Consider the following 27,808-nt stretch of genomic DNA (forward strand, 5'->3'; position numbering starts at 1 on the left):
AATATATAATGTAATATATAAAGCGACTTATACAAGCCAAGTTGAGTCAATTTTGCCACGTTCGTGCTCAGCTCACTTATTTAAACAAGCTAGCCCATAACTCGGCTTGCTGAGCTCAATTGTTGAGTCGAGCAGAGCTGAGCCGAACGGCAAGCTGCTCATCTGGTTTCCCAGCCCTAGAGTTTGTGCCCACCCTAGTTCCCTAGCCACATCTGATCCGAATCCGAACCGTTTGCATCGCAAGACCTAACTAAGCAGGGGAAGCCGATTGGATCCACGGCTAATTTAATGGAAATTTGCTTGAATCACGGCTTCATTGGGTCGGGTCGGGTCGGTTCGTAACAGCGATCTAACTAGTGTTCGAAATTCGAGCCTTACTTTGACCGAAGTCAAATCCCTTTTACGACCTCGATTAGGATTATGAGCCCATTTCCGTAATTCCACAGAGAAATCGGAGAGCGAAAGGATAATGCCCGCGAAGCTCTCTTCCTGCTGCTCTCAACGAGCTTTGCCGGAAAAAGCCATTCCCGTGGGAAAACCGAAGGGCGAGGGGAAACACCGATGCTGGGAATCCATCACGCGAGGAGCTCGCCTCCTCTTCTCCCTCCTCGCCGCTCCCTGCGCCCCCGGAGAGCCTTCTTCTGCGGGTGCCGTAATTTCTCGCGTCCCTCGCTTCTTCCTCCGTCTCTCTCCTACTTCAGGACCCCCAAGAAATGCCCTTCCAGATCACCGCGCTTCATTTCTCCGGCCGCCTTGGTCGCGAGTTCCGAGCACTCGCCCTTCTCCGTCCGAATCCCCGTAGGCAATCGGCACGTGAGTTTTCTAGCGGGTTTCCGGTCCTCTTCTACGAAATTATCGTCGTTTTTCTCTCTTTCTGATGGTTTATCTTCGTTTCGTTATTTTCTTTTGTTTTAGGGTTTTCCTTGTTCTTCTTTTGATTGTAAACGTTGTATGTTTTTGAGCTGTTTGTACTTCTTTTTATTGTATTCAGCTAACATAAGTTGTTATTTTTAGTTTTCTTCTCATTATCTGTTTATTCGTTGATGGCGTGAATTTGTATTTTTTATTTTTGGAGCACCTCAAGATTCACGATGTTTTTTATTTTCTAATAATTTTTTTGTTATTTCATGTGCGTTTTTTTGCTCGTTAATTCTATCACGATGAGACTAACGCAATTTCTGCCATATTTTTGTCAAAATACGTATATATTTTTAAGTTTATTCATGCTCTGACTTTCGTGCATTTCTCATTTTACTGTTACTGGTGCTATCATTATCAGCTCGTTGTCATAATTAAAATTAGTATTGTTTTCGAGATGGAGGATAGCCCTCGATAGCATTTATTACTTTACTTCGGACTTGCAAGCACTAGCGTCGTGCAAAGAGATGCGTTAGTTTTCTTTTTCTTACGATCTTTATGTTAGATCTATTGATGATTTTTAGACTCCGTTTAATGGAATTTAACGTCTTGAAGAATGACAGAGTCAAAGCATATATATGAGGCAGGAATTGTAAAATAAGTGGAAGAAAATGTTGCTCTTCTGACTTTTTGCGATCCTAGATTTTGATTTTACTTCCTCCAGTGAATTTAAATTATATATAGTCAGTGAGAAAACGTCATACATTATTTGTAAAGTTTTGCGGTCCTGAAAACCAATCATATTTTGACATTCATATGCTGTATTGCCTTTTTTGCAATTACTGACTTTGCAATGGTACTGAATTTATAGATTGTGGTGGAGACCGGTCTTATAGGCAGACAAGCTAGTGGATCTGTTACTGTAACGGATGGTGAAACTGTAAGTTTCATGGTTTTTCCTTGTGTAGGATATTGTGGTACTTTAAGTGTAAATGGCCTATGTTTGGTGTTGGATTTAGGCTTTGTGGTTCATTGTGGTGTCTCATTCAAGGCTTACGTGCTTATTAGATCACCTGTTAAGTAAAGATGTCTCATTCTTGATTGATGCATCATGAATAACCAGCATATGTGGGTGGATTTTGTCTCACCATGTGCCATTGAATCAAAATGTCACAAGAACCATTTATCAAGGAATTGGAATGTTAGTTGCTCACATTTTTAATTTAGATGTGTGCTTTCTAGACTTCTCTTTGAACCTTGATATTGGGTATTTTTTATTTTGAAACCGCTGCCTCAGTTTTTTTGGAATATAAATGCCACTGCAGTTCTCCATTGGTTGTTTCCTTCATTTGCGTAATGCTGGTATCATTTGTCTATACCATGTCAGTATTTTTGCAGCCTTTGCTTGCTATAGATGTTTCACCCTCTTATAAAATGTAGAAGTTTTTGTAGCAAATATTGTGCTTATGGAAGATTCTGTTTCCTGCATTGTTATTCTGCGACTGCATGTTTTTTTTTGGGAATATATTTTTAGAATAGGAACTGGTTTTATAATTCATACATGCGTGCTGTATGCCGTAGAATATATCTTAAAGTCTTATTGTCTCTCTGATCATGATGGTTTTAAAGACTTTTCACCACATGCCTTGTTCTTGCAGTAGGCTGTAACTATTATATCCTTGTACATCTGTACTTGGAAGATATTCAAGGCTAAGATTTACAAGTGGTGACATGCTTCTTCCTTTTGGTTGGAATGTACTGGAAGCGTGTTCTCGTATCATGATTTATGGTAGACTGTTGGTAGTGTTTTTGACGGACTGCCTTTTCTTTTGCAGATCATCTATACATCTGTTTGTTTGGCTGATGTTCCTAGTGAGCCTTCTGATTTTTTCCCTCTAACAGTCAACTACCAAGAGCGCTTTTCTGCTGCAGGCCGTACTAGGTATCCTGGTTGAGATTTCCTTTCATTTTGTGATTTAGTCATGTCATTCTCTTTTTTCAGATCAACATATCTATAATGACTTTTTCTTTTGGCATCATCACAGTGGTGGATTTTTTAAAAGAGAAGGGCGGGCAAAAGACCATGAGGTGCACAAAATTTCTGTCATATTATTAGTATAATACTTATTATGTATTTGATTCTGGGAACTTTTTTGGCTTACTGTATCCATCTTTTTCTGTGCATTTTTTTGCATCATAATATTTAGCATATGGACAGTCAATAAATTTTGCATTCACTATCTATTTCCATCGTTTGGAATTCCTTCATGATTCCATCTGCAAGATTATGTGAAAATAGCCAAAGTAATTAGAACCTACAATATTCTGATTTATAGCCTAAGAAGTCCTTAACGGATGACAAGTTGGAGGTTAGGAAATGATGTTCTGGTTTCTAACTTCTTTTATGCTTGGAGCCCACAAACTGGAATAGCCTCTCCTCTTGTTCCTAGATAACCGGCAAAGTTTTACCCCGCATGGATCAGGATGCATGAATATTTTGGTTCTTTGTAATAACTATTGTGTTATTATTTGAACCTCATTTTGTACATGCTCAATATACGTAGAACAATTCCTTTTCTGCTTTTAGTTGATTAGGAACCAATCAGCATGTCATGATCTGATCACTTGTCATCAACAAACTTCCAGTTGTTTGGATGAATCTTATCTTGAAATTCCATAGCTTCAAATAGTTGGTTTGATTTTGAGTTGAAATTGGTTGTTCTTGCAGGTTCTAGTGTGCAGATTGATTGATAGGCCTTTGCGTCCAACGATGTTGAAGGGATTTTATCATGAAACACAAATACTCTCATGGGTACATCATTTTTTTTGTTTTTCACTTTTTCACTTTTTTTATGTCCGCACTTTTCTAACATGCAAAAAAGTCTATACCTTTGGTTCAAGATGAATTTGTACAAATCCTCGAAGAGCTTATTCCTTGGTCCTTTTAACCTTTTGTGTTGAATCTGTTGATCTACTTGTTGCATGTGATGAAAATTTACCTATAATTGCATCTGCATTATTAAATGCTGTCATATTAGAACTCAAACAGTACCTCACTAATATCCCTATGTTTTTGTGAATCAAATACGATTTTCTCACATTTTTCCATTTTTATGTTTTCTCCTATGGTTAGTACCTGGAGGGTCTCACCTAAAAAGAAAACATTCTCACTTTTTATCTCATCTTTAGATGGTGTATGGTCTTCTGCTCACAAAACTAAGGGACTGGGATGTGCAAAACTGAGAATGGTTTGTCATTATTCCCTAAGTTGCCAAACATTGTGGCAAGTACTTCCTGAAAGGTGATTTGTATCACATTGTGATATTGAAGTATAAGATGAGAGATTGAAGAGGAGTCAAATAGAGCAGTGAATAAGGAAATCTTAATTTCTAAGGTGAGAAACATGCATGCCTGTGTTTGTCATTCTTTTTGTAACATATAGAGGGTATAGAAGTATTGCATGCACCATTTGTAAATGCCCTTATAGCCACAACTAGTGATATGTAAACTAAATTATGATGCAAACTTAGATAAAATGCAGAAGACTGTATATACGATTTTCAGATCTTCGATGGGCAATTACCATATGGAGGCGACAACCCTTGTAGGAGTATCTTTTGCCATGAAGCTCATACCAACATGAAGGGCCAGAAACAAAAGGAATCAAGAACTCAGACTATATATCTCCTCAAACACTTCCACCTTGGATTGGACTATTGGTTAGATTGAAAAACCCTCCATGTCATGCAGTTGTTGGTGGTTAATGTATGACAAGTTACAAATTTGTGACATTCGGATGGTCAGCAATATGCAGGTGAAGAATACCATTAATGACGATAGCCGATAGGTATAGTTTCCTCAATGATTCTAGTTATGGATGTTCCAAACATACAAATTTTCTCAAAATAATCATGGTTATGGATGTCCCAGATATACAAGTATATAGACATTAGCTACAGCTTCATCCTGTTTTCTGGAAACAAGGATGGGAATATGAGGTGACTGATCTCAAATGAGATATTAGAGACCAAAACTGAGCAAAAGATTGAGAAAATTGGATTTCAAATGACCCCAGAACATCAATTAAGCAGCTCCTGAACGAGTGAGAAATTGATTCAGTCTCATCTTGCATAGCATGCAAAAGGCATTGAAGAAACTTAGACCCTCCTAACTAAATCTTCTAACTGGCAGGTCTGTTCAATTGGCCTTCTGGAAAGATACTTGAACATATATGACACTAGGAGTACCAAAAACTTTACTGTTCAGTGGGTTGGGGGGAGGGGGCGTTTTTGGACCACTCTTATAAGGCTTTCAGTTTTGTTTGAGAAAAGGATGGGTAGTCTGATTAACATAATTGGAAAGTATGCGAGTGAATATGCATATCAGGATGGCTGAGCTTATTAACCTAATTGGAAATTATAGGGAGTGAATATACAGGAATGTGTGTATCAGGATTTAGTCAGCAGAAGGCTGGAGCATCTATCAAATCAGATCATACTTGATCTTCCTTCAACAATTAACCAACCATGTGGATTGTCTTGAAAAAATGGGATAGACTTCTTTTTTGTTCCCACAAATGAACCAAGTGTTCCTCCTTCTGAAAGGTTCCATTCTCCAACTGGTGGGCAACAACTTGTTGAATAAATTTCTGAACCTGCATCATTCACATCATCTAATAAGAAAGATATTTTCATCTCATCTAATTTGTAAAATCCGTAGTCTCCCTGAAATCCTTGGAAGCAACATCTTTTTCTGGTCAAGGAGGTCCGTCCTTCCAGCTCTGCTAAACATACAGTGCTTTTTTTCTCTCTATGTTGCGAAGGATCAAGGCATGGATTCTGATGCCTTACAAGGAGAAGGTTATTTACACTTTTCCATCATAAGGTTATTTTCTCTTTAATAGTTTCATACATGGATTTTTTGGCAAGCTTAGTCTGCTCTATGTATTTGATATTTTGGTATATAATTGAAAAGAACATTCCATTGGGGTGTTAACAGCTTTATAGTTTATATTGGTATGGTCCTGCTCTTTCCAAATTAAGTTCGTAAATCATGTGATTGGTTAGTCAGTTGCTCTTTCTGCTTGCAGAATTTGTGATTCAATTATAGGTTTTAATGTATTATCATTGTACTGGTTTTCAAGTTTTCAAATTGCAATTTGTTTACAACCTTGTGTCATGTAATCTTAGTTGACATCATCCGTTGGTTAAAGGTTTGAAATCATTAAATAATGAGGCTAAAATGTGTTATTGTTGTTCGGAAGCAATATAACTGTGTGGTTCAGTTTCCTTGTGTGAAATGATGTTACTTAATTCTGTTTGTTGCACTCTTCACATATCACTCCTGTCTGTGTCATTTCCGGAGGAACAGAGCCTAAAGTGTAGTATTTCTTGGCTGTTAAGCTTGGAAGAGCAGTAAGTAGTTTGGTGTTTTTCACCTAGAAGCAGTTGGTAGTAGGAGCTAAGATATGTTGGACTGTGTTAAGATATGTCAGACATGATCAATGCCTCAAACTTTTTTTTTTAGTTTCTTAAAAGATTATCATCCTAAATAGGATCTGTTTTTTGTTGTTGTGAAAGAGTTTTTGTTGATGCCATTTTTTCAGGAAGTTATATGCTTACTTAATTTAAAATCTTCAAGAATCTCTTATCTTTTAGGTCTTGAGCTATGATGGTTTGCACCCCCCTGATTCTTTGGCAATAACAGCAGCTGGAATTGCAGTGTAAGCTATGACATGCGTCACTGCTACAAATAATTTTATTTTTATTAAAAGTACTTTTAGTGTTTGGAAAATTGAGAGTTGTGCAAGTTGTTGCTCCAATGTCTGGCTTTGGACTTACCTATTTTAACTGCTGCAGTGCTCTTTCAGAAGTCCCAACTTCCAAACCGGTTGCAGGTGTTCGAATTGGTTTAGTTGGTGATAAGTTTGTTATTAATCCAACTTCTGCAGAGATGGAGAATTCAAAGCTGGACATGTTACTTGCTGGGACTGATGATGCTATCTTGATGATTGAGGTTCTTTTCTGCTTTTTATTGTGTGGAGTTCCAATAATCCAAGTAACTAAAATGTTATAGTTAATCATGTATGACACACAAATGCTAGATTGTGTGAATTAGATCCTCAGATTCCATTTTTCTGATTTGGTAATAAATTATTTTTATTTTCAAGTTACAACCTAATGGTGTTCACGCTTGAAAGAATGTGAATTTAGGTATGTGTTGGGTACTATGTCACCTGGGTATCGGTGCAGGTGCGGGTATGGGTACAGGTACGGAGGGTACAACAGGGACATGACTAATATATACTGAAAAATATATATTATATAAATGAGTAGTGTGTAGGTGCATGATCACTTTCGAACATGTCCATATATTATATAAATGGATGCTCAGTAGAAGTGTTTCTGCGCTGGGACTTTTAGCAGAGACTAGCGGCGACTTTTGTTGCCGCTAAAGGTGTTATTTGGCAGAACCTTGTGCGGAGCGTGTATTTGGCGGAACCTCGTGCGGAGCGTCCATCGCATGCGCGATGGATGCTCCACGCGAGTTTGTTCTGGTCATGTTAGAAAGTGATCATGCACCTACACATTTTCGATCTAAAATATACTGAAAATATATATTATATATTGAAAATATAATACATAATATAAATATAATATAGGATACGGCAAATCCCGTGCCCAGGTACCAGTAACCGTGTCGACATGGGTACGTCACCCAAGGTGCCGTGTCGCAGTAACATAGGTTGGGTTTATTATTTTGCTGGTTTTCATGCCTAAAAGAATGGGGATTTAGGTACATGTTGGGTATGTTGTGTTGCTGGTGTTCATACATAAAAAAAGAGTGCTTAGGTATGTGTTGGGTATGTTATGTTTACTGGTGCTTTGACTAGAGTCACCAAACAGCACAGCTCACAATAAAATACTAAAAGATCAAAATGGATCTGTGTGTCTGTTGTTATGTTGTATTTTACGTGTACTTTATTTCCTCCAAAAAAGTCACTTAATTTCTTGAAAAGTAACATGGTAATATTGTGATATCTTGTTCCTTTGTGATGTGGTACAAGACCGGGTATGCCTCAGCTAACATATGCATGTGCTTCCCTCTATGCTTCCAAAATTGCGCCCTATTACCATTTCCCAACTTAATGTCCAGACAAAATTTGAAAAATCAAGAACGACCTTGGTCCAATATTTCCAGGTAGGAGATCCTTGCTTTCATCTCCTATTCACTGTCCAATGCCACAACATGCCTTCCATCTTATATTTGGCCTTAATAAATCTCGGCCAAGGCCTATCAGTTGTGTGGATCACACACCACCATTTTCCTAGCACACCTTATTGAAGGTTGCTAATCTTCTCCCAAGGCCTCCAAACTCAATCAGGAGGGTACCAGGTGACTCTCTGTGTCACTGTTTGGCCCTTTCCATATGAAATACACATTTGCTTAGTAATCATTTTCTTGAAGTCTGGGATGGATGCAGTCACATGCTTGGCCAAAATAATTCTTCGAACTAGTTATAAATATCTCTCTGTCCATGATTGAAGCTTCCTAGAGACTCGGTCCTCCACCTCATTCCATATCGACCCCTTACCTCCAGCTTTGAACAAGGCGTACCAAATTAATTTAAGGACACCTCACTCTATCTACACCCAGAAATAGTTTCCGCTGCTTCTATGATGAAAGTTACGAGGGCACATTTGTTCTCAATCATGCCGTCTAGCAAATTAAGAGGGGATAATATTGTCTACCCTTGAGTGTACCATACCCTCTAGTAGAAACAACCTGTTCCTTCATATTTTCTTGATTCTTTTTTTTTTTGGATCAAGCTGTATGGATATGATCTATATGGTTTCTTTAGTCAAAACCATGTTTTAGATCTATCAATCAATTTGTATAAGCAGAATATTGAATGCTACATAATTCAACGCTCCACATTGCATTAAATTTTCATGTTTGAGAAAATCATGCTTTTATTTTGAAACCACTTGATCCAAAGTGCATTTCATAGTAAATGGACCATGTCAAACACATCTTTGGGGCCAAATTGATCAAATAAAGCTTGCATCTATGAGTTTCAGCTAGAGGATATGGTACTCTATAGTGTAGCCAATATATTCCCAATTGAGAGCAAGGGTTCGGTCTTAGCTTTGTGAGCTAAAACACTGTGATGCTAAGGATACTCAGAATACAGGATTGTGGTGTATGCATTCCTTCAAAGAAAAGGCCTGGATATGTCTATTATTAGAAGGGAGCCATCATAAATGAATTATTATGGGATTTGTTACCATAATATGTTTTCATGCCCATTGACTGGATGGTGAATATGAAATGTTTCAGTTTGTTCTCAAGGCCATAAGGTGCTTAAATATCATCTGCCTCTTTTGGGGCATAATTTAGTCTCCACTGAATGTGTTGATCTCAGTACCATAACTTTTTTGGCTATATTTCTTATTACTTTAAACTGTCATGTAACTTTGATTAGCATCTTCCTTCCTCACCTGACAGTTTTTAAAGGTAAGTTCTTTGATGGTTTGGTTGATTCAACATGTCTTGGCCATTGAATGTAGGAAAAGCTCTGCATTGCATTTTTTTTTTCTTTTGGGGCGTACACCTTACTATTAATACAAGTATACAATATGTAATGTATTGTTAAAATTGTGCCCTATCTATTCTCTTTTTTACTTTGTGTTGGATATGAGATTCCTATAATTTGAAATGACTGTGCAAGCAACATGGTCTTTTGCAGGGCTACTGCGATTTTCTGACCGAGGAGATGCTGTTGAAGGCTGTGGAGCTTGGACAGGTTTTACTTCACTAACATATTCCCCAGTGCATTATTCTCATAGATCCTGTTGTTTCTGGCTGAACATTTTGGTTTTTTTCTGGCTTCAACTATAGAGGATTTTTCATGGTTTAATTTATAAAATGTGCTTCATCATCATATTCATGCCTTGTCCTAACTGCATGGTCAGTTTTATGATTCATGCTTGTCCATATTCCTTATCTAAACTCTTTAAATCGCCCCATCTTTGCACCACTCCTTACAGCCTTCTTTTCAGGCCTCCTTTTTTTTCCCTCTTTTCCTAATTTCTTCTACTTCTGTCTTACCAGTCTTTCTCACCAGTGTTGTGATGGATCATTATGCAATATTGTGCAAATCATCTTAGATGACATGCATTATTTCTTTAATTTATACCACTTCCAGATGTCTTCTAGATAGTTCATTTCTGATGTTATCATTCTTCTTTTTTTCACATAATTATCTTGTGCAGTTCCACTATATACACTATTTCTTATTGCTCCTTATTTGTCCAACACTCAACACCATACAAGAGTCTTGTGTAAACCTTTTGCATTATGAGAACACTTGATGTTACCGAGGATCATGGGCTCTTATAGCACTAATTCCATTAATGAATTGTAAAATGGTTCCTACATATGCATCCACTGATTTCAGAATTTCTGGTGTAGAGCCACTATCTTGCTGAGTGTTGATTCTGATATTTCTGCTGCACAAGTTAATATTCATGTTTTCATAAGAAACAGTATTTCTTGTGGAGCTAGTGTAAGAGCAGTCAGTATATCATGTTATTCCTATTGTGGCATCATGTATTTTTTGCCCATGTTCATGCCTATGTGTAATTCTTGTGTTCTAAATTTTAATATCAGGGAGCAGTTCGAACAATATGTGAGGAGGTGGAGGATTTGGTCAAGAGGTGTGGAAAGGCTAAAATGATTGAAGCAATCAGTCTGCCTCCTCCTGAGCTATATAGGCATGTTGAAGTATGATGTCATCTTATATTTCTTTATACGGAGGTTCTTTTTATTGCTACTTCTGACTCAAGTACTCTCTAAATGGATTTTGTGTTTGCAATTTAGTTGTAGCCTGCTTCATACTGAGTTGTACTTGCTTTCTTCACGTGCATCGTCAAGTTAGTTGTTACGTATTTTTATATTCTCGTGCTTTATCTATAAGTAACACCTTAATTTGTTCGGTCAATTGTGCAATTTTTTACTGTGGTTTGCAGCTTTGTTTGGTGGATTACCATGTCCTTTTGTTCAATTTGTTATCTGCATGTGGAAACCCTGGCTTTTGGTCCATCTATTCCTATCTGCTTAGTGGGTTGGGACCTGTAGTTTATGTGACTCATGGAGGTTTGCTTGCAGATTTTCATTCTTTTACTTCCATGTTCATCTCTTTATTTTTTCGTCCGTCGGATAGCTTATTTCAATCATATTTGTTGTAGCATTTTTACTTACTCCCTTGTAGGTATTTACTTTGAAATGTATTCTTCTGAATGATTTCATTTCAGAGCCTTCTTTCTAGGCTAAAAGGATTCTGCGATGATGTCCTTTATTCTGTAGTAGCTTCACCACATTCTTTTACTTGGCATGCTTGTTTCTGAATTTACTGCATAAATGAGACTGAAGAATCCATTACATATTCAACTCAGGAAATTGCTGGTGACGATCTTGTAAAGGTGTTGCAAATCAAAAGCAAAATACCTAGAACCAAGGCTCTTGCTGCACTGGAGGAGAAAGTTCTGTCAGTTCTTGCAGAAAAAGGCCATCTTGCAAAGGATGGAAATCCTGGGACTGCAGAAGTGGTACCTGAGATGTATGAAGATGAAGATGAGGACGATGTCATTGTTGAAGATGGGGAAGTAGATGAAGGTGATGTTCATATAAGGCCAGTTTTAAGGAAGTCTATCCCTTTGGTAAGATGCCTTGTATTACTTTGGATTTTGTTGAGTATTTATTTGTGTTTTCCCTCACAAATCAAGTTGATTTTGGAGGAGCAAAGCTTCTCTTGCCATATTTGGTTTTTGTTACAAGGTGTAGCTGTTCTTTTACTACTTTCATTGATGCTGATTTCACTGCCAAAACCTGATAAGGTCATTCTATCCTCGTAACAAAATTTGTTTGGTTAAGTAGTATATTGATTGATTACTCAGCTAGTCTGACCATGAACACTAGGAGCATAACCATTATATGACACAACTTCAGAACAAAAACCATGCAAACTTTGTTCTTACACCTCATTTTATACATACCATAGTCACAAATATCGGTATCGGCTATTATCTCTGCGAGGTTATTTCTCGTGATATTATAGGTTTGTTGATAAATCTCAGAAAAATCATGGGGCTTAAAAGAAATAAAAATTATATAAAAATAACAAAAATAAGAAAAATAAGAAAATATCATGTTTAGATAATAAAATAAATGAGCAAACAATGCAAAATAAAGAAAAAAAAACACATTTAAGATGTAGAAAATAAACAAAAACAGTAACAATAATTGATAATATCACGATATTATCAAATTGGCGATATTTTCAAAATATCATATAATATCGTTTGCTGAAAATACAGCATTAATATCACAATATTTTGAAAATATCACTGATATCTGTGACTATGACACATACTGATAAAATACTTCATATTTTTATATGGAAATCTTGACCACTGTCCTTGTGTTCTTCCTGGTTTCCTGGCTCTCTGTTTTGTGAGGTTGATGTATTTGAGTGCTTTTGGTCATAACCCTCATACATGTCAATATGCTAGTGACACTTATGAAAACTGAAGTGGCTGGAGAATTAGTTTTGTATGCAAGGAGTAATATATTACAAATTAAATCTGAATGCTCCTAAGCTTTATTTTTTTTATAGGAAACAAGAGGTATCCAATCAAAAAAAGAAAAATTGATATAATTTTTAGTATTTCCAATCGAACCCCCACCATTCGAGATAGCGTCTGGTCAATCCCTGATTTTTGGTGTCATTTCCTTCTTTTCACAAACAAAAATTGAGCTTATGAGATAGCTTAATGATATTTGTTTGTTGGTTTTTTATTTTTCAGTTTCATTCTTTTGTGAGGATTACAAGAAACATTCAAGAGCCCCCATTATTACTTAGTTATATTTCTGAATCTTAAAATATTGTGATGTTTTCTGAATTTGTCCTACACCATGAAGCCTTGGTAAACTTCTCTCTCTTCTTGCAGTTATTTTCTGAAGTTGATGTGAAACTAGTTTTCAAGGAGGTCACATCGAAGTTTCTGCGGAGGCGCATAGTAGAGGTATTTGCACATATATGATGTATTTATTTATTTATTTGTATGTGTGTATGCATGTGTGTATGTATGTATGTATGTATGTATGTATGGAGTTGCTCCATTGACACGTTCACCACAAATTTATGAAGGGCATACTGGTTTGATACATTAATTGTAAACAAACTAATAAACATTATGCCTTTTCAATGTACAGCTGTTAATGCCTTTTGATGTGTCTTCTTTATGAAATTACTAAAATGCTTAGGGTTGGCAACAATTACTTTGTCAAATCACATTGCCATTTCTAAACTTGAGAGGTGAAAATTTCTGCGCACCTTTTTAGCATCCATTAAAGGATGTGGTTGACATATACATATGGATTGGGAATTCTGAACCCCAGCATGAATCGGACTTACCCCTCCCAAAAACGGAAAACAAAAGAAATTTAAGGGAAAAATACATAGATGGACCTTGAATTTTGTGGTTTCATTATGCAAGAAAGCGGCAAATCCATTTACCAAAGTTGTTTATTTATTTTAAAAAGTTTATAATGAAGTCAATATAACTGTGGTTGACTAATTAGCCATATCTTTTTGCATGTTAAGACTGTTTTTTCTTTTTATTATTTGCTTGGATCCTGCATTGCATGTTTATCATATTAACTAACAATTGTTCATGGTTGGAAGGGTGGAAAAAGAAGTGATGGACGAAACAATTATGAGATACGCTTGATCGATTCTAGATGTGGACTGCTTCCAAGGGCACATGGGAGCGCTCTTTTTACACGGGGAGAAACCCAGGTCTTCTCTGACTTATATGAATAATCTGTTAACATAGAGCCATTGTTTTCACTTTTGTTTGTAGTGCTGTTGTATTAAGTCCTTATATATATATATATATATATATATATATATATATATATATATATATATATATATATATATATATATATATATATATATATATAGCAGTGTTGTGAAAAGCGTTGAGGCGTAGTGAGGCACTCTACCAAAAACTGAGGTGAGGCGTAAAGCGTAAGCCTCAATTTTTTTTTGAAAACTTTAAAAAAATATCTAAAAATATAAATAAATAAAGAAATGCTTTATTGATGAAGTAACAACCAATAAGAAATAGAAAATCTCAAATAAGTACTAAAAAATATGAGATTAACTTATAAAAGTAACTAAGAAACTGATTACATAACTGGAAAACTAATTATATAATTAAAAAATATAATGTCCTATAAAGCAACAACCAATAAGCAATATAAAATCTCAAATAAGTACTAAAAAATATGAGATTAACCTATAAAAGTTAAAAAATATAAGATTAACATATAAAAAGTAACTAAAAAACTTAAAAAATCTCAAATAAGTACTAAAAAATATGAGATTAACCTATAAAAGTTAAAAAAACATGCGATTAACATATAAAAAGTAACTAAAAAACTAATTAAATATATTTTTTTCTTTCTTTCTTCTTCTTCTTCTTCATGCCTCAGGTTGGCACATTGAGGCGCAGGCGAGGCATGCCTCCCTCTCTCTCTCTCTCTATATATATATATATATATGAGAGAGAGAGAGAGAGAGAGAGAGAGAGAGAGAGAGAGAGAGAGAGAGAGAGAGAGAGAGAGATTCTAATTCATTAAAAATATATGGAACAATCTTCTTAAAGAAAGGATTCTAATTATTTCCTTCCACAACCTTTGTCAACTTTGAAGAGTAATGAAGCCTCATGATTGTTTGTGAAATGAAATGAATATCAAACACAAGAGAAAGCCACTAAGGGCTACAAGGAATTGCAAATACACAGAAGACCACTATGGGTCAAATACAATCTCAAGATCACAAATCTCACAAGAATCACACTCTTAGAACTATAATTTTATATATGCACACTTATGCTTGTGAAAAACATAAGAATATACAAGGAAGATGGGCTATATTTATAGAGCAAAACAAGGAGCAAAGGGAGGCAGTCCAACAACTAGTTGGACTGTTCCCAACAGTCATGTTGACTAAAACATAAAAAAACAGAAAATAAAAGACAGAAAAATAAAGGACTAAAAAAGACTATGCAGCCTCTACTAGGTTGTTTCTATTACATTAAGTGAAAGGACCAAAATACCCCTGATATATATAATCACCATCACTGATATTTTGAAAGTATCGCAATATTATCGGCTATTTCAAGGTAGCCAATAATATCGAGAATATATCGCGATATTTTCAAAATATCATCAGAAACAAAATATCGTGATAATATTGCGATATTATCATGCTATTTTTTGAGAAAAAAACTTTTTTTTTTTTAAATTTTGCATTTCCTATTTTTTTGTTTCTTTTATATTTTAAAACCTTTAAAACATGTTTCTTTATATTTTTGAAAGAAAAATAATGCAAAACTTATTATTTTCTTAGATTTTTTGTTGTTATTTATATTTTTTTTTCAATTTTTTAAACTCTCGAGATTTTCTCGAGATTTATCAACTTTTGAAAAAATCATCGAGAAATTACCTTTAACAATACAAGTGACTATGATATATATATATATATATATCATATTTTAACACTCCTCAAACTTATGGCGGGATCACCAAAAGTTTATTTAAAAGAAAAAAAATCTTGGTAGAGGAAGCGCTATGGTGAAGAAGTTCACAATCTGAAATTCGGATGGAACATATGGTAAATTAATCGTCCCCTTCAAGTATTCTTCTTGAACATTGTGACAATCCATCTCGATGTACTTCGTTCGTTCATGAAATGTGTGATTGCTGGCTATATATGGCACTCTTGTTATCACAACATAATTTTGAAGGTTCTGAGACATCAACTCCCATATCTGTAAGTAAGGATCTCATCCGCACGACCTCGGTTGTTGTTGTAGTCATCGCCCTATATTCAGCTTCTGTGGCAGACAACGAAACTTTCTATTGCTTTTTGCACCTCTAAAATACAAGGGAATCACCTAAGAACACACAAAAACCCATAGTTGAGTGTCGGTTATTGAGATTTCCTCATTAGTCAGAATTAGTATATGCAATAAGATTTAATGATGAAGAAGAGGATAAAAGTAACTCTTTAGATATAGTATTTTTAATGTATTGAACTATTCTCAACACAACACTCATATGAACTGAAGTATGGACATGCTGAAATTGACTTGCAATATGCACTGGATGGACAATATCCGGTCTAGTAATAAATAAATACATTAGTGATCCAATAAGTTGCCTATAAGGAATTAGATCATCTAATAAGACTCTTCAGCTCTCATTTTGGCATTAATCACTTCAGGTGTGTTAGCATATTTCACTTATGTGTTTCGTGCAACAATATCGACTACAAACTTTATTTGGGACAAAATGTATCCTCTTGGCGAATAGGCTACATCAATACCCACTTAAATTGTTATGGATTTTAATCAGAGTGGAACCTTTGATGGGAATTTTAGATCAAGGTCAGGATTTTTTAATAATTCTTATTTATAACACTCCATAGGGATGATATGGGCTGGATTCAAAGTAAAAGGTGAACCATAAGTTGATGGTACAAATTTTTCACTAGAATCTTCCAATCATTGAAAATGCTTGTCAAACAAGTTACAACTCCCAAATCTTAGCTGTACAGATGGCTAATTATAGTTTTTACTAACAAATCTCAATGTTTTGTATATAGCACAACGTGAAAAAGAATGACAGCCTTAATAACTTTGTATAATAAAAGGCTTTGAAGGAGAAATGTCTGAACTGATCCATATAATAGGTAAAACACTCTTATCACAATCAATATGTTTCTCAATTAGGTTGCTATTTAAAATTATGCCTTAGCAAGTAAAGTAGGTTGCAGTTGCACTAATCTTATGCAAGGCAAAAAAGGCTCTTATCCGGATCATCTAGTTAACCTAGGCAAGTCAGATGACCTCTTATCACCACCTTGGGCTGAACACATTTGTACTAGGCTACAAAGGTACCATTTGTCTGAGGGTTGCCTTCGCTGTCTAATTTTGCCTAGGTTCATGAACAGCCTTTTGCTTGTTAAATTTTTCCGTTTTTTCTTCTTATGTTGTCAGGTTCTTCCTAAGGACATAGGCAGGCGGCAGACCTATCCTCTTGCTTAGGTCACTTTTCATATTTTGTAGCATTGGCTTCATACTTTTGTATTTTTTCATGTTGCTACTGACTGGAAATGAATTATATTAACTTTTTAAAGGATTTAGCACAATACATTTTTATAATGTTAAGTATGCTGTTTTTTGACAACTTAAGTTGAGCAATATATTTTGAAAGATATTTTTTTAGTTTCCAATACCTTGTCAAATGGAATTAAATGTCTTTCATTAGCCATAATTTCTTTTCTTTGACAAGTTTATAGGCCAACACCTACTCTTGACCTATGCCACATAGGTATAGGTGCAGGTATGGGTTGGGGTGTGGTTATGTAGGGCACAGTACATGATTTCTAAAAGCATGGGTATGGGAGTACGCTGTTATATATAAGTATGAATTATTTTTTAAGAAAAAGATTGTATATATGCATATATGTGTGTGTATGACACAATAAAAGAATGGAAGGAAGCAACCATAATTAATTGATGAAATCCAACATAATAGATAATGAGTTAGATCTAGATCAGGTAAGATTCAAGACTGGTTTGATCCATACCCATGGAATACTAGTGCCTGTACCAGTGTCGACATGGGGATGGCACCCTTCTAGAAGTACCCATGTTACATAGCTCCTGACATTCGGAAAAAGTCATGCATTCTGAATATGGAACTGCTTGGAAATGTTTTGCAACATAAATGGAATACTGAGGCATCACTGCAAATAAGAACAAGGAAAATAACGGTAAAGATGTTGGTTGATGGTGAAATGTATACTTACCTCACTCTTTTCATAAAGATGTAACTGGTCATTGTTGCATAAATGCTTGCAACCAGGTGCTTTCTCTTCACTGTTTGTAACAATGTGTTGATCCACAGTCACTTGCAGTTGTCACTCTTGGAGATAAGCAGATGGCTCAGAGGATAGACAACCTTGTAGATTCTGATGAACTAAAGCTCTTCTACCTACAGGTGATGTTTAATCTGCACACTTAAGACTTCAGTTATGTGTGTGGCGTGCATCTGTGCTGTGCACATGTAAATAAATCCTTCATTTTGGGAAGAGTTACTTAATTATTTAAAATCCTTCAAATCCAGTACTCCTTTCCTCCATCTTGTGTTGGGGAAGTTGGACGAATTGGAGCACCTAGTAGAAGGGAAATTGGTCATGGAACACTTGCAGAGAGAGCCCTTGAACCTATTTTACCCTCAGAAGAGGACTTCCCTTACACAATACGTGTTGAAAGTACCATCACTGAAAGCAATGGGTCCTCAAGGTAAAAGCTTATTCCTTGTCTTCAATGTAAAAAGCATGCCCTCCTGATTTGTTTGAAACACCATGTCCTTTGTTTCTGCCTCGAACCTTCTAGTGTTTGGTCCAATATGTGGCAAAAAATAGGTATTTTTTGCAACTAGGAGTACAGAATAATCCTCTACTGGCTTAATATTTGTGGTCATGAGCAGTATGGCATCAGTTTGTGGGGGGTGCTTGGCACTGTTGGATGCTGGAGTTCCAGTCAAGCGTTCTGTTGCTGGGATAGCAATGGGCATGGTTTTGGACACACAAGAATTTGGAGGGGATGGAAGTCCTCTTATTCTTTCTGATATTAGTGGATCTGAAGATGCGTCTGGCGATATGGATTTCAAGGTGCATCAAATGATTATTCTATTATGTGCATGTTGTGTTGTGTCTGGTTATCTGCATGTTTGGCCACTAGAACAAGAAGGATAAGTGGTTATCATGACATTTTTTGAAGTCTTTTAATTGTTCCGATGTTGTAGATTGCTGGAGATGAGAATGGCATCACTGCTTTTCAAATGGACATAAAGGTTCTTGGATGGTCGTGCCAATGATATTGTTATAAATTGCCTATGGTTCATGTAGTTTCATTTTTTGGCATATACTGATCTTTTCAGTTCACATCTCTCGTATGTATTCTGTGCTATCAAGCGCCAACAACATACCACTGATGTGGTTGCTTATGCTAGGTTGGTGGAATTTCTTTACGTGTTATGAAGGAAGTACTTCTGCAGGCAAGGGACGGTCGGAAGCAAGTTCTTGGTAAAATTTCTGTATTGTAGCCATGCTATTTGTTTCTGGAAGGTATTTACCTTGCCAGATTATTTTAAATGTTAATTATACAAGGCTAGGTCTGTTAATTTGCACGATCTTAAGATTGCAGAAAAGGTGTATGGTTAGCTGTCTTCATATCCAAGTGCATAACTTACGATTATTTTTTATACTTAATCTTTCAATCATACAATTTTATTTGTACTTAATTTTTTAAGCATACAATTTACTGGATTGTGTGTTCTTTTTTTCAGCTGAGATGTTGAAGTGTTCACCACCTCCATCTAGGAAACTATCCAAATATGCTCCACTGATTCATGTTATGAAGGTTGGAATGTCATCCAATAGCTATATTTCTTCATCTTATGTGTAAATAGGCAATTTAGCTTATAGTTATTCCTCAGCTTTGAATATGTAGTGACTCATTTTAATCTTTTCTTGTTTAGGTTAAACCTGAGAAATTGAATATCATTATTGGTGCTGGTGGGAAGAAGGTGAAAAGTATTATTGAAGAGACCGGAGTGGAAGCTATAGATGCACAAGACGATGGCTTGGTAACTGTAAAGTGTAAACTCTTTCCTATGTTGCTGTATCTTACCCCTTACTAATCCATTGTGACTTTTGTTTGACAGGTGAAAATAACTGCCAAAGACTTGTCAAGCTTAGAGAAGTCTAAAGCCATAATTACCAGTCTGACGATGGTCCCAACTGTTGGTGATATTTACAGGTCTGACTTTTATTTATTTATTTTGTCTTAATGTTATTTGAGATTCATGAGGTTGATCTGTGTTCATCTTTTCTGTTTGTTTCTATACTCCTCTTTGGTATGTAGTTTTGTAAATTCATGAAAATGATGTCCTATCCTTGACATGGTATTGTGCTAAAGTATTTTTATGGGATTTGAAGATGCCAGAGTAGATGGTTATATTGTCTGGTTAAGCTTAGAATGGTTTGATAGTTGAATTTGGCATAAATTTGTAAAAAGGGTTATATGATCAAAGATCCCATGTTGGATTTGGCATTAGTTGCAGCATGCAAGGGTTTCATGATGAGCACATCACTTTCAGTTCCACATTCTTTTCATAGGTTTGGCTTGGATGCCACTTTTTAATAGGAGTTGATTAATGATGGTGAGCTCTCAATATTGAGAAATAGTGATGATGAGTTAGTATGGAGAAATTGATGGAGATGTAAATCATAGGATAAAGGTTGGGTGGATGAAATGGAAGAGTGCAACTGGAGTGTTGTGCGATCGTAGAATGCCATTGCGGTTGAAGGGAAAGTTTTATAGGACGACTATTAGGCCCGCTTTACTATATGGTACGGAATGTTGGGCTGCCAAGAGACATCATATTCAAAAAATGAGTGTAGCTGAGTGTTAAAATGTATCTAATATATATATATATATATATATATTCTGTATATTACAAAATACCCGATAGGGGTAGTTTTGTAATTTCACATAGTTGTTTTAGAAAACAACTATTTTCAGTTTTCATTAAAATGTATTTTTCTTTTTTATTTTTTTCCTTTTAATTTTTGTATTTTTTAAATAACAAAAAGGGGCTCCAACATAGAGTCGTTGGGGGCTCCCAACGACTCCATGGGAGCCCCCTTTTGGGCTCCCCTTTTGAGGCATTTTGCCTCTTCTTCTCTCCTCTCCCTTTTGTATAAATAGGGGTGATCTCCTTGTATATTTTCTATCCTTGAGAGCTTTCTCTCTTCTTAATAAGAGGCTTTTTATATTGTTGCCTTCTTAAAGGCTTATGCTTGTATTATTCCTTTGTGGATTTGTGATATTGCCTCTTTTATTCATTGTTGTAAGTGTTTGCATGCACTCTTTATATTTCCGCAATATCTCATTACATGGTATCAGAGCCACTCGATTCTTGAAGGAAAGGTGTGGTTCGTGTTTTTCATATCTAGTAGATATCTTCTCACTTCTTGGCAACATCATGGAGACAAAGATTGACCTTTCTTTCAAGCTCAATGGAAAGAATTATATGATGTGGGCATCGGCAATGGAAAATAATCTCAAAGGGAAGAAGCTTTGGGGTTTTGTCATGGGTTCCGTTCCGGAACCTAAGCTTATGCTCACGAAGATTGAAGAAGGTCAAGAAAAGGCTCTTGAAGGAGATGCTCGCCTCAAGGCCATTGAAAGTCATCAAAAGGAAGTGGAAGATTGGGAAAGCAATCACACAAAAATCCTTGCGTGGTTTATGAATAATGTGGAGCTTAAGGTATGTGCTAATATAGCTAAATTTCGTAGAGCCAATGAGTCTTGGTCCTTTATGAAGGGTATGTATACCCAAAAGGATCTTGCAACAACATACTTCTTGCAAGAAAAGATTAGAACCACCAAGCAAGGTGATTCTAGCATTCAAGGCTATTATAGTGCTTTAAACCCACTATGGGATGAATTGGCTCTCTTGGAGCCAAAATGGGTTTCTATGGAAGATATTGATTTAAGGCAAAAACAAATGGAACTAGAGCGATTGTTTCAATTCCTTTTTGGGCTACGTCCCGAATTTGAGCAAGTGAGATCTTCACTTCTCCATAGATCTATTTTTCCTCCTATTGAGGATGCTATTGCCGAAATCACTCAAGAGGAGACAAGGCTTGGCATGAGTAAGCATGTTGATGAAGTCCTTGCCGTATCCAAACCGGGTAATAATGTTAGAACCTATAAGCCTCCTCATTTTGGGAAACAAGGAAACTACAATGGAGGAAGAAAAATGATTGTTTGTCATTATTGCAATGAGCCGGGTCACATTAGACCCGCTTGTCCTAAGCTTATTGGAACCTTCAAGCCTAAAGTGGCTTCTCTTGAGGAAACCACCACCAAAGAAGATGAAGGCAAGAACAATGACATCAAAGAAACTCTTGGACAAATATCTACGGCTCTCCAACAAATGCTAAAAGTTTCTTCTTCCACATCGGGTGCGGCTATTGCTTCATCATCTTCACCCGGTACGTATTCTTGGATCCTTGACTCCGGAGCTTCTTTTCATATGACCCCTCATGAAAATGCACTTATTGATGTTTGCACCAATTCAAAGGACTCTTGTGTCTCTACGGCCGATGGAACCTTTTTAAAAATTTCAAGTATTGGCTCTTTTAAAGATTTACAAAATTTTTGTGTTCCAAAAGTTAGAGTTGTTCCTAAACTAAATTTAAACCTATTTTCGGTTTCTCAAATTGCCGACCATGGATGTGAAATATCTTTCTCATCTAATGGTTGCTTTGTGCAGGATCTCCGGTCCGGGAAGCGGATTGGGCAAGGCCATAGAAAGGGAGACCTCTATTATATGGACCATCTTGATCTCCCTACAAACTTTTTTTGTTCTTATGTCCAAGAAAAAAACATAGAAACTTGGCATAAAAGACTTGGTCATCCAAGTTATTCCAAAATGTATCTCTTTCCTTTTGGAAACAAATTTTGTAAGGAAAAAGAAATTAATTGCAAAGATTGCATTTTTGGAAAAATGAAGTCTATTCCATTTCCAACTAGAACTTTTCTTTCATCAAGGCCTTTTGAATTGGTGCATTCGGATGTTTGGGGGCCTTCTCCGGTTATGTCTAAAGGAGGTTATTCATATTATGTTACGTTTATTGATGATTTTACTCGGTATGTTTGGATTTATTTCCTTAGTCATAAATCAGAAGTATTTACTTTCTTTAAAGATTTTCATAAAAAGGTTCAAAATCAATTTCAAAGTAACATATCTATTTTAAGATCCGATTCCGGTGGCGAATACTTATCTCACGAATTTCAAAACTATTAACTCAAAATGACATTTGCCATCAAAAGTCATGTCCTAGGACTCCCCAACAAAATGGCCTAGCGGAAAGGAAACATAGGCATATTATTGAAACCGCTAGAACATTACTTGTTTCTGAGAATATTCCAAAGAAGTTTTGGGCAGAAGCCGTCTTAACCTCAACCTATATAATCAATAGAATGCCCTCTTCTAAGTTAAAAAATGCTTCTCCCTATGAAAAACTCTTTAAATTTTTACCCGATTTCAATCGTCTTCGTATTTTTGGTTGCAAATGTTTTGTCCTATCACACAAAAGGGATAAGTTATCTCTAAAAGCAATTGAATGTGTTTTTCTAGGATATGGTGAAAATAAAAAAGGGTATAGATGTTATGATTTTAAGAATGATAAATTATATATTTCAAAAGATGTAACATTTCTAGAAGAAGAAAATGGTTTTGATAAACTAGAAGAAACAAATGAAATTGACTATATATTCTTATATGATCTTATTGATGACATACAAGAAGATTTTCTTGAAAACATTGATGATTCTCGTGAGGTATCCCCTCTTGACATAATACCCTCAAATGATAGTGATTCTAATATAAATGTTCATGATAGCGATACCAGTATAAATGTTTACTCAAGAAGAAATCAAGAAAATCCTATTAGTGCCCTCGAAAAATACTCTCAAATTTCTGAGGAACCACAAGTTAGGCATTCTTCTAGAATATCAATACCCCCAAATAGGTTTGTATCCTATGATTCCTTAACTCCCAACTATCGGGCATGTTTAATAACCTTACACTCTTATTTTGAACCGGCACACTATAATCAAGCTAAATCTATACCTCATTGGGTTGAAGCAATGCAAGTTGAACTTAATGCGCTAAAAAAGGCCAATACTTGAGAAATAGTTAATCTACCCTCACACAAAAAACCTATTGGTTGTCGTTGGGTCTTCAAAGTTAAAACTAAAAGCGATGGCTCTTTGGAACGATATAAAGCTAGATTAGTTGCTAAGGGATACTCCCAAGAATATGACATTGATTACGAAGAAACATTCGCTCCCGTAGCTCGAATGACTAGTGTTAGGACTTTAATAGCTGTTGCATCAACCAAAAAATGGCCTATTTATCAACTTGACGTAAAAAATGCCTTTTTAAATGAAAGTTTAAGTGAAGAAGTTTATATGGATCCGCCACCCGGAATAAATATTAAGCAAGGTCAAACTCTTCGGCTTTTGAAGGCATTATATGGTCTTAAACAAGCTCCTAAGGCTTGGTATGATCGTTTCAGTGATATCATGATAAAGTTAGGATTTCATTCTTGTTATACTGACACTACTCTTTTTGTTAAACATGCAGGTTCTAGTATCATAATTTTGTTGCTTTATGTTGATGATATGATTATCACTGGGAATGATCAAAATAGTATTATTAATGTTAAAAATATGTTAAAAAATAATTTTGATATGTCTGACTTAGGTTTTCTCAGATATTTTCTTGGAATTGAAGTTGCATATTCTCCTAGAGGATATATTTTGTCACAGATGAAGCTTGCTGCAGATATATGTTCTAAGTCTGGGATTTCTGATGATAAGAAAGTAGAGACTCCCGAGGTTATTAATGCCAAATTGCGGTTGGAGGATGGGGTTCTTCTGGAAGATCCTACACCTTACAGACAACTCATTGGGTCTCTTACCTATTTAACCATCACCAGACCAGATATCACTCATGCGGTTCACTCTGTTAGCCAATTTCAGCATGCTCCTACAACTGTGTATATGAGTGCTGTTCTCTGAATCATCCGCTATATTCGGAATACCATCAATAAAGGGCTATTTCTATCCTCTTCTTCTTCCTTGAATCTTCTTGCTTATACTGATGCAGATTGGGGGGTAATCCCAATGATCGAGTCTCAACTACTGGTTTTTGTGTTTTTCTAGGAGACTCTTTGATTGCCTGCGATGCAAGAAGCAGCAGAAAGTTTCACTATCATCCACTGAAGCTGAGTACCGGGCTATGGCAACCACGACAATGGAACTTGTATGGCTTCGCAGTTTGCTTAAAGACATGGGAGTTGATATCACCGAAGCCTCAAAGCTATGTTGCGACAATAAGAGTGCCATCTATATTGCGAGCAATCATACTTTTCATGAGCGTACAAAACATATCGAAATGGATTGCCACTATGTCTGTGACGAATTCTTGCGAGGAACTATTACTCTTCCGTATGTCACTTCAGAATATCAGTTGGCGGACTTCTTCACTAAAGCTCTTCCGGCTCCTCGTTTCATGTTTCTTATTGGCAAACTTTCCGTCATCTCCCCCGTAAAGTTTGAGGGGGGGTGTTAAAATGTATCTAATATATATATATATATACATATATATATATATTCTGTATATTACAAAATACCCGATAGGGGTAGTTTTGTAATTTCACATAGTTGTTTTAGAAAACAACTATTTTCAGTTTTCATTAAAATGTATTTTTCTTTTTTCTTTTTTTCCTTTTAATTTTTGTATTTTTTAAATAACAAAAAGGGGCTCCAACATAGAGTCGTTGGAGCCCCCAACGGTCACAAATGTGACCGTTGGGGGCTCCCAACGACTCCATGGGAGCCCCCTTTTGGGCTCCCCTTTTGAGGCATTTTGCCTCCTCTACTCTCCTCTCTCTTTTGTATAAATAGGGGTGATCCCCTTGTATATTTTCTATCCTTGAGAGCTTTCTCTCTTCTCAATAAGAGGCTTTTTATATTGTTGCCTTCTTAAAGGCTTATGCTTGTATTATCCCTTTGTGGATTTGTGATATTGTCTCTTTTATTCATTGTTGTAAGTGCTTGCATGCACTCTTTATATTTCCGCAATATCTCATTACACTGAGATGCGTATGCTGAGATGGATGTGTGGAAATACAATAAAAGATAAGATTCGGAACAAGGAGATACGTAAGAAGGTAGGCGTTGCACCCATTGAAAATAAGATGAGAGAGAATCGTTTACGGTGGTTTGGACATATTCGATGAAGGCCTAATGATGCTCCAGTTAGAAGGATGGAGAAATGGGAAAATATATTAGTTAAAAGAGGTCGGGGTAGGCCTAGGAAGACATGGATGGAGGTGATAGGAAAGGATATGAATGCTTTGAACCTCACCAAGGACATGGCATTGGATAGAAATGAATGGAGGAGAAGGATTCATGTGGAAGACCCAGAATGATTTTCTTTGTTGGTTCATATCGCCGACCCCAATTGTTTTGGGATGAAGGCGTAGTTGTTGTTATTGTTGTTGTAGTGATGATGAGTTAGCTTTATCCTTGCATGCTCCCTCGCCTACTCGGGATTCTCAAAGTGGCTTGAAGAAGTTGGATACTTATCGACCGATACATTCCGAATATGGCTAGTGCTAAAAGGAACTGTTAAATTATCTGTCTTGAATTATCAAGGGGGGTTTCAATGCCATGAGCAAATGCAGGCATCTGTAGAAAATATTATGTAATGACTGAATTCCATCCATCACAGGAACTGTGAAATCAAATCAATTGCACCTTTTGGAGTTATTGTGGAGATTGCTCCTGGCCGTGAGGTAAACTTTTCCCTATAATGGATTTGCTTTTCGGAATCCATTCTTTGCTTTGCATATTTCTGAACCATAAGTTAATGTTTTCTGAAAAGAAGGTGCCCGGCATCTCCTTAAATGTCATTTACTATATATGAAAAATCATTGCTTTCACACTTCCATAATTACAGAGATATAGTTGCCATGAAATCTTAGCTTCCTTAGCATAAAAGGTAAGCTTCCTAACATGATCATATTTATCCTTTTCGCAGGGTCTCTGTCATATCAGTGAACTGACATCAAGTTGGCTGGCAAAGGCTGAAGATGTAAGCATCTAGGCCGTGCTTTAGATTCTCTTCTTATTTGTTCTTCTTCTTTTTCAATTTTCAAGATTTTCTTTTATGAAACTTGGAATATGGTACAATTCCTGAATCTGACTTGCACTTTGCATACAGGTATTTAAAGCTGGAGACCGCATAGATGTTAAAGTTATCGAGGTAGGAAAACAGATGTCGTACACACACATGTAGACACTTTTTTTTTACAGTTTTCTATTGACTACATTTTTGTGTTATGTAGATTAATGAACGAGGTCAACTTCGTTTAAGTCGGCGAGCACTATTAACAGATGCAGACACGGAGAAAACAAACAGTAAGCAGGGGTCAAGCAGTGCAGCAAAAGAAGCTGAACTTCCTTCTAATGTGTCTCATGATACAGGAAGCCCCAAAAGGTTTACCAGCTTGTCTGATGATGAATCCCTTCAAAAGAGTAAGGACGAACTCCTGGGACCCTCTCTGGGCAAAGTCATTACCATGGAAAAGCAAATAAGCAGCCAAGTGGAAGAAATATCTACTAAAGATGGATCTGTTAAGTCTCCAAAGAACAACAAAATTTATAAGAGATCATCAGGTTCTCGAGATACACCAATTATTAACAAAGAGAGGCAAAAAAAGAGCAGTGCTAAGGACGTAGTCAGTAGTATTGCTGCCAATGACGGCACAACTTTATTTAATGAAGAAGCTAAAATTAGTTAGGAAATAGTTGCAAATTGGTTCATGAGCTACATCTGAATCAATGTTCCAATTGGAGTTGAAGAGGAGCTCCTTTGACTGTTGTAGATGATCCAGGTATGAGTCTATACCAAACTATTGTTTCTGCAATCTGCAATTCATGTACATCTGTTGGCTCATGCATTTTTATGAATATCTTAATCTGTTTGAATCCCACTCCCTGTATGATGCATAAGATAAGAACAATCTGCAATTCATGTGCATCTGTTGGCTCATTTATTTTATGAATATGCATTGGCTCCCACTCCCTGTATGATGCATAAGATAAGAGGACCTTAGAAATAACAAAAGGTGCATTGAGTTGCAGAAACCCTCTGGAAG

The 27,808-nt window shown here is 36.2% G+C and overlaps 1 protein-coding gene across 1 annotated transcript; it reads left to right on the forward strand.

Moving 5' to 3' along the window:
* Positions 1 to 459: 459 nt before the first annotated feature.
* Positions 460 to 27,632, forward strand: LOC149829356 (putative polyribonucleotide nucleotidyltransferase 1, chloroplastic). Its single transcript, XM_090018061.1, has 24 exons — positions 460 to 813; positions 1,730 to 1,798; positions 2,694 to 2,800; positions 2,904 to 2,946; positions 3,587 to 3,670; positions 6,516 to 6,580; positions 6,717 to 6,873; positions 9,608 to 9,664; positions 10,531 to 10,644; positions 11,316 to 11,579; positions 12,870 to 12,944; positions 13,607 to 13,720; positions 17,905 to 17,997; positions 18,124 to 18,302; positions 18,490 to 18,673; positions 18,808 to 18,855; positions 19,015 to 19,087; positions 19,351 to 19,424; positions 19,543 to 19,650; positions 19,729 to 19,823; positions 26,380 to 26,443; positions 26,689 to 26,742; positions 26,872 to 26,913; positions 26,996 to 27,632. Exons 1-24 carry the CDS (start codon positions 562 to 564, stop codon positions 27,449 to 27,451), a joined length of 2,871 nt encoding a protein of 956 aa, XP_089874187.1. The 5' UTR covers positions 460 to 561; the 3' UTR covers positions 27,452 to 27,632.
* The last annotated feature ends 176 nt before the right edge of the window (positions 27,633 to 27,808 follow it).

The sequence above is a fragment of the Nuphar pumila genome, chromosome 9, assembly GCF_984573655.1.
Source record: "Nuphar pumila chromosome 9, dmNupPumi1.hap1.1, whole genome shotgun sequence".
NCBI classification, from domain to species: domain Eukaryota; kingdom Viridiplantae; phylum Streptophyta; class Magnoliopsida; order Nymphaeales; family Nymphaeaceae; genus Nuphar; species Nuphar pumila.